This window comes from Ceratina calcarata, unplaced genomic scaffold (genome assembly GCF_001652005.2).
Source record: "Ceratina calcarata isolate Rehan_Ccalc_2016 unplaced genomic scaffold, ASM165200v1 scaffold584.2, whole genome shotgun sequence".
NCBI classification, from domain to species: Eukaryota; Metazoa; Arthropoda; class Insecta; order Hymenoptera; family Apidae; genus Ceratina; species Ceratina calcarata.
In genome coordinates, this window is record NW_017177064.1 from 53,635 (window position 1) to 61,591 (window position 7,957).

The 7,957-nt window shown below is 37.9% G+C and overlaps 1 protein-coding gene across 1 annotated transcript in view; it reads right to left on the reverse strand.

Moving 5' to 3' along the window:
* Positions 1–7,957, reverse strand: part of LOC108629712 (potassium voltage-gated channel protein Shaw) — a 12,734-nt gene that overhangs the window by 2,984 nt on the left and 1,793 nt on the right. Inside the window, exon 2 of the mRNA XM_026817499.1 lies at positions 810–1,176. Within this exon, the coding sequence (XP_026673300.1) occupies positions 810–1,136 (327 nt within the window). The 5' untranslated portion in view covers positions 1,137–1,176. The remainder of the gene's footprint in view (positions 1–809; positions 1,177–7,957) is intronic.

The window sequence follows — 7,957 nt, forward strand, 5'->3', positions numbered from 1 at the left end:
TATCAATTACATAGTTTTATGTAAGAAATGACTGAGAATACATTTGCCTGCTATTATTAATTAATTCGTTTAGCCGGAAATATAGACAGTGATTTTAGAGCTACTACTTAGTACTTTTCCGTCGGGTAACTATTCATCCAAAAATGCAAGTAATGTCGAAAGCGATTCCTAAGATAATTCAAGGTACAGTCGTGGCTAATTGAGAAGGAGATCGGACGATCTGGATAATGTGCTTGTACTGAGAAACTCGCGGAACGGTATGCAGTGATCGCGATTTTCAACGTTACTGTATCGTTACCGGATCTTCACTAATGCGATCAAAATTCAGTATGGAAATTGGATAAAAATTCATTTGGGGAGTTAAATCATTTATTTGTATCAATAATTATTAAGTAAGAAAATATTTAGTACATGCATAATAATCGATAACATATCTGATCTTACAATTATCAATATATTCGATAATACAATTAATAATGTATTTGATATAAATAATATTTTATTAATATAATTATTAATATTGATAATAATAATATAATTCTTGAAATAATTAAGAATATAGTTAATACCACACATGATGACACGATGTATTAATTTTCTGAATAATCAGAAAGCGATGCAGTTCTGAATTCAATTGATTGTATCATTATTATTAACTTATCGTATTTCGGTCACTGATGGCGGTGCGTACTTGCCTTTGTTTATTTTCAGCCGAAATACAATCAGTTAAATATATAATATATAATCTGAATAATCCGAAAGTAAATCAATTATTCACCTGAACGAGTAAATTTTAATCAGCCACGTACCTGAGTGTATGTCATCCAACAGCATGGCTCTACCTGATTGGAGTCCAGCCCCCAGAAATCGAGTTCCTCCTCGAACAGCGGGCCGCATACGTCCGTCGGGTAATGAAGCTTCCCGGTACGATAGTAATTGAGCACCTGGGCGAAAACACCCGGGTGCCGGTCGAAGAAGTACTCGTTCAGGATCGGGTCGTAATTGCCCAAAGCCTCGGTCAATTTCGACAGCCGGGTGGCCGGGATCTTTTTCAGGGTCGCCTTGTACGTCTCATGTCTGATACCGCCCACGTTTAGTACCACACGGTTCTCCGAATCCGTGTTTAGTATGCTCATCTTGGTATCACTGCTATCGCCTCTGACAGTCCCACGCGACCTGAAATCAACGAATTATACATTTTATACAATTAAGATGTTAGAGAATGAAAAAAGGAAATCAATTTTCGGAAATAGTTTGAACGCGGTATTAAATCTTATCTATTTTCGTGGTATCAGTACGTCTGATCAGTGGCTGACTTCTTGCCTCGAGTAACTCAAGTGGTTTAAAAGCAAAATGCTATTTCGGTTAACAATTTACAGATGACTTTCCTACCTGCAATTTCGTTTCCCATTCTAATTATAAGAATTTTAAGACAGCCGATCAGACCGTGAGAACGTATCAATCCCGAAGACTTCATCTGGAACGGAGGCTTCATTTTGATCGGCTGAAAATCTGGGAGAGTGTTCGACGGTCCTAATTCTTCGCGTAAGCCGATTTCAACGTCACTTGTTGCCGAGAGAGTCATCGAAATTGGTACCGTCACGATTCAATGCCTAATCCGACATATTAGAGCCACGATCTCACGAGTTTAATGTCCCAGATGCGACTCTCGTTTCTTAATATTAGCTCAGCGTCCTCGATAATTACGATATTAAATACTGCGGAGTTATTTTTAATTACAAATCTGAGGCGTCATCTGCTCGAGTAATATTTAATATTGCCAAGTTCGAGTAAAGAAGAATTTGATTTTAATTAATTTATCCGTTGGAGCTTGACTTGTCTGCCATCGATTTTAGAATTAGAGCCGATGCTCAAGAATATCATTGAAGAGCGGGATTTATGTATTTACGTGAGTACGAACGGAAACACGAGAGGCACTCAAGACGCTCAAGAGGAGGCGGTTCAAATACTAGACACGTGCACGTGCACATACGTGCTCGTACGAATGCAAGTATGCGCGTTTATAACGCTTCGAGGAACAATCTTACCATCGCATCGAGAAGGTCTCGTCGTTCGACACAATTGACAACGACTTCGTATCGTTAAACAGTTCTATCTCTCGTATATACGCTGTAAATCCCGGTATTTGTAGCTCTCGAATAGCAGAGACTACTTCTAGAATAATAGCCAAGAGTATAAGTGAAGCCAATAGAGAGTTTTCAAGGAATAAGTGAATCAAGTCAACCATATGTCAGACGTTCCGCGTATCCCCTCGTATAGTAAATCAAAATCGATTTCCAGATTCGTTTTCAGATTAGAATCTTCACTTCTGACAATTTAGATATTTTTTTCAAGAGAATAATGAAGAGTACAAGTGAAACAAATAAAGGATAAGTGGAACAGATCGACGATATGTCGGACATCATACGTATTTCTCTTTTAAAATTCAGTCTTAACGTTTGCTTCCTATTAAAATATGAATAGTACTTACAAAATAAATAAATATACTTTAATATAATATTATTAATATAAATAATATTGTGGACGCAATATAAAAAATATGGTTCATTGTATTTGAAATTCTTTTCGTGCACTTTAATTTGGATGAAAATGGAGATGAGATGGATGATAGTTTCGGCAGTGACTATCTACTACTGGTATCCGTTGATAAATTAGCCTGGCGGATACAGAGCGCGATTCGAAGATGAACAGTTCGGACACAAATGGAGGAATAAAAGAGTCCGTACGTGTATACGTATTTTTAGTCGTCGTCCCAGTTTAGTTTTTAGTCGAGCCGCGCGATTTGTTAAATATGCACACGTCACGGTGTCCAAGTCACGGAACCGTGTGTATAATTAGAAAATACATATGGACATATTCGAGGACTGGGAACTTTTCGATGGATCGTTTCAGTTTGGCAAGAAGATCAAGAATATATGAATGCCAATGAAAATTTCCAACAAATGGGATTGCTGTAATTCTAATCGATTATTAAATATTATTTATTATTCATTCATCGCGTTATATCAGTGCGACTTGAATTATTTATGTTTTATCGAAGGATAAAATTATTGTGACCCAGCTTGCAAACAATTTGAATGAAGTTAATCAAACTTGAGAAGAGACGTTCTGGTAATTATATCGTTCAAAAGGGATTAATTGTCTGGGTGATGTTATAATAAAATCTTGCAGTTTTGTAATGTTTCCACAAGGTTAATTAAGTTTGCTTTGGACCCGCACCGAGACATTGCTTTCGCGTTGCGTTCCTTAATGCAAATGGCAAGTTTAACAGGTTCCACTGGCCAATTCATAAAGGTTACTCCTTTATGCAAGTAAATTAAACTTTCGGGGAATTAAATCAAAGGGAATACCCGGTATACATATTTATGAAACTGGTATTAAGATCTGGAATAGAATTCCGACGAGGAGAATAAGTCACAGACCTTTTTCATGGTCTTTTCCACCCACGATTAACATCTGTCAATCTTACTTTTCACTGCATGATAAAAGAATTGTAAAAATATTTGATTGAGTGTAAGGGATATTGGAAAACGATTTCACTTCTGTTCTACATTCGTTAACAATTTTCCTCATAATTCCATGCTATCGAACGACTCGGGAAAATTTACGGACATTAAATACTGTAATCTGACGTTATAAAACATCTTCAGACAAATTCCAGTTGTAAAAGGTTGAGAATACGGAAGCGAGGGTAGATTACGTAGCCGCAAGATTTCCATACATGGCTTTCTACCCCCTAATCGACTTGTCTCGCGAGTCTACAGCGGGGTCGAAGTTGGATGGCTCGACACCGTTCGAGGGGGTTGTTGACCAGATCCCCGGTGTGTCACGGGGGTGAAAGGGCCGCGTACGCAAAAGAGGAGACCGAGGCTCACGTTGTACGGGGGCGGTTTACAAGTACGAGGGGCGTAGGGGGAGGGGGTGACTAGTAGGCAGGCAGCAGTGGTAGCGAGAATCGATAGTTCTGCGTGGCACGAAACGAAACGGTGCCGATAAATGATTTTAATTAATTTATCCGTTGGAGCTTGACTTGTCTGCCATCGATTTTAGAATTAGAGCCGATGCTCAAGAATATCATTGAAGAGCGGGATTTATGTATTTACGTGAGTACGAACGGAAACACGAGAGGCACTCAAGACGCTCAAGAGGAGGCGGTTCAAATACTAGACACGTGCACGTGCACATACGTGCTCGTACGAATGCAAGTATGCGCGTTTATAACGCTTCGAGGAACAATCTTACCATCGCATCGAGAAGGTCTCGTCGTTCGACACAATTGACAACGACTTCGTATCGTTAAACAGTTCTATCTCTCGTATATACGCTGTAAATCCCGGTATTTGTAGCTCTCGAATAGCAGAGACTACTTCTAGAATAATAGCCAAGAGTATAAGTGAAGCCAATAGAGAGTTTTCAAGGAATAAGTGAATCAAGTCAACCATATGTCAGACGTTCCGCGTATCCCCTCGTATAGTAAATCAAAATCGATTTCCAGATTCGTTTTCAGATTAGAATCTTCACTTCTGACAATTTAGATATTTTTTTCAAGAGAATAATGAAGAGTACAAGTGAAACAAATAAAGGATAAGTGGAACAGATCGACGATATGTCGGACATCATACGTATTTCTCTTTTAAAATTCAGTCTTAACGTTTGCTTCCTATTAAAATATGAATAGTACTTACAAAATAAATAAATATACTTTAATATAATATTATTAATATAAATAATATTGTGGACGCAATATAAAAAATATGGTTCATTGTATTTGAAATTCTTTTCGTGCACTTTAATTTGGATGAAAATGGAGATGAGATGGATGATAGTTTCGGCAGTGACTATCTACTACTGGTATCCGTTGATAAATTAGCCTGGCGGATACAGAGCGCGATTCGAAGATGAACAGTTCGGACACAAATGGAGGAATAAAAGAGTCCGTACGTGTATACGTATTTTTAGTCGTCGTCCCAGTTTAGTTTTTAGTCGAGCCGCGCGATTTGTTAAATATGCACACGTCACGGTGTCCAAGTCACGGAACCGTGTGTATAATTAGAAAATACATATGGACATATTCGAGGACTGGGAACTTTTCGATGGATCGTTTCAGTTTGGCAAGAAGATCAAGAATATATGAATGCCAATGAAAATTTCCAACAAATGGGATTGCTGTAATTCTAATCGATTATTAAATATTATTTATTATTCATTCATCGCGTTATATCAGTGCGACTTGAATTATTTATGTTTTATCGAAGGATAAAATTATTGTGACCCAGCTTGCAAACAATTTGAATGAAGTTAATCAAACTTGAGAAGAGACGTTCTGGTAATTATATCGTTCAAAAGGGATTAATTGTCTGGGTGATGTTATAATAAAATCTTGCAGTTTTGTAATGTTTCCACAAGGTTAATTAAGTTTGCTTTGGACCCGCACCGAGACATTGCTTTCGCGTTGCGTTCCTTAATGCAAATGGCAAGTTTAACAGGTTCCACTGGCCAATTCATAAAGGTTACTCCTTTATGCAAGTAAATTAAACTTTCGGGGAATTAAATCAAAGGGAATACCCGGTATACATATTTATGAAACTGGTATTAAGATCTGGAATAGAATTCCGACGAGGAGAATAAGTCACAGACCTTTTTCATGGTCTTTTCCACCCACGATTAACATCTGTCAATCTTACTTTTCACTGCATGATAAAAGAATTGTAAAAATATTTGATTGAGTGTAAGGGATATTGGAAAACGATTTCACTTCTGTTCTACATTCGTTAACAATTTTCCTCATAATTCCATGCTATCGAACGACTCGGGAAAATTTACGGACATTAAATACTGTAATCTGACGTTATAAAACATCTTCAGACAAATTCCAGTTGTAAAAGGTTGAGAATACGGAAGCGAGGGTAGATTACGTAGCCGCAAGATTTCCATACATGGCTTTCTACCCCCTAATCGACTTGTCTCGCGAGTCTACAGCGGGGTCGAAGTTGGATGGCTCGACACCGTTCGAGGGGGTTGTTGACCAGATCCCCGGTGTGTCACGGGGGTGAAAGGGCCGCGTACGCAAAAGAGGAGACCGAGGCTCACGTTGTACGGGGGCGGTTTACAAGTACGAGGGGCGTAGGGGGAGGGGGTGACTAGTAGGCAGGCAGCAGTGGTAGCGAGAATCGATAGTTCTGCGTGGCACGAAACGAAACGGTGCCGATAAGCGTCCCCACATACCACCGACGTCGAGTTCGAGGTGAAATAAAGAAACAGTCTGTACCCGCAACCAAACGCGATTTCATACTCGTTTAACGAATTTTCTATCCAAACTTTTACCAGCCTGACGACTTGTCGTATATTATGCATAAGGCGTAGTATTATATTTGTTACCAAGAAATTCCTTTTTATATTTTAATGGATTTATTCAAGTGAATGAATTCAACAGTCACCGGCGTCGAGTTTCAGATGGAATAAGGAAACGTGCTGTGCAACCTAGTATCGTTTCAAACCTGATACTCGTCCACTGAATTTTATATGGACTGAATTTTGCACGTGTCTAAATTTTTGCCAACCTGACACTTCGTCATACGTAGTATTAGATTACGAATATCTTCTAAGAATATTCTATTTCAACCAAGTTACAAATAGACCGACGTACCATTCGAATGTACAAAATCATCTATTTTTTAAATGGAACGAATTAATAATTGTAAGTAGACTGCAAGTTTTATGGATTTGTACAAAAATTGGGCACTTAATACATTTAACAGTATCATTCAAATGTCTATTATTTTTATCAGTTCTGGGTACAGTAAATTGCGTAAAAGGTATGCCCATTTTTCCAATACTTAATTGACTCGATTAATCAGTCTCGGATTTGATTGTGAACTATTTCTAGCTTGATAGGTTTTAATGAAAGGTGTGACGTGTGTGTTTTGCGGGCTTCCCGAAGCTCGGCTTTAAGAACCAGAAAATTCTCAGAGTCGATCAATTCAACCCTTAATTTCTCGCCCCGCGCCCTGCCCTTATCAATCCGGTTCGATGCACTCGCCTAACTAGCGACGGGATTAACTGGCACCCGAACAAGTTCGCGCTTTAAATCCAGCCTTTATAAAGACGTGAACAGAGATTCAAAGTGTGTTTAATCTGTGGACTCCGAGAGTACTCGAGCCTTTAGGAAATCAGAAGTAACTAGCAGGCCAATATGGAAATATTCCATGTACATAAATTGTGATATAAAAAAATTTCCAAGTATCACAATTACGTGTGTAAAAATAATAGAAAACAGTGTTCGAAATCGGTGTTCAAAATTCAGAACGCAATGCGAAAACATGCTACAGAATTGAAATATTCATGAATTGTTACAACTGCGAGCTGTTTATTTTAAAATAAAGTCGAGCACGAAATTCGTAGAGATTCTCAATAAATAAATAAATAAATGCTTGCAGCGACTACAAGATTAACGAGGAATTAAAAATGAATGATCATGAACGAATAACTGAACGAACGTTCACGTGTTTAAACTTTTATCCACTGCATTATCACATAAATCTTCGTTTCTAGTTTTCAGGGAAGAAAAAATGTAATTGTCATAAATTTTCAGTTAGTAAGAATTAACGTTTATGTAAAAGCTGGATACTGATTAAAAGTTACAGCACATCGCACACGTAGGTACATACAGTATGTAAATAGAGTGTTCTACTTATTATAGGCGTGCACTCGAAACGCTGAAATCCGTGAAACGGTACTCGACTTTCTGAGAAATTGTCGATTATCATGAGAAAACACGGGAATGCAATTAACCCGACCAGGAAACAAGCTGATTGACTCGATTTTTAAAAATAAGCGCTCTCCCAACTTTTCAATAATATTTCAATGCTGCGAAACGTAATAAATAAGAAATAATTCATATAAATTCTCTCTATCTCTTCGTACGTAATATAATAAA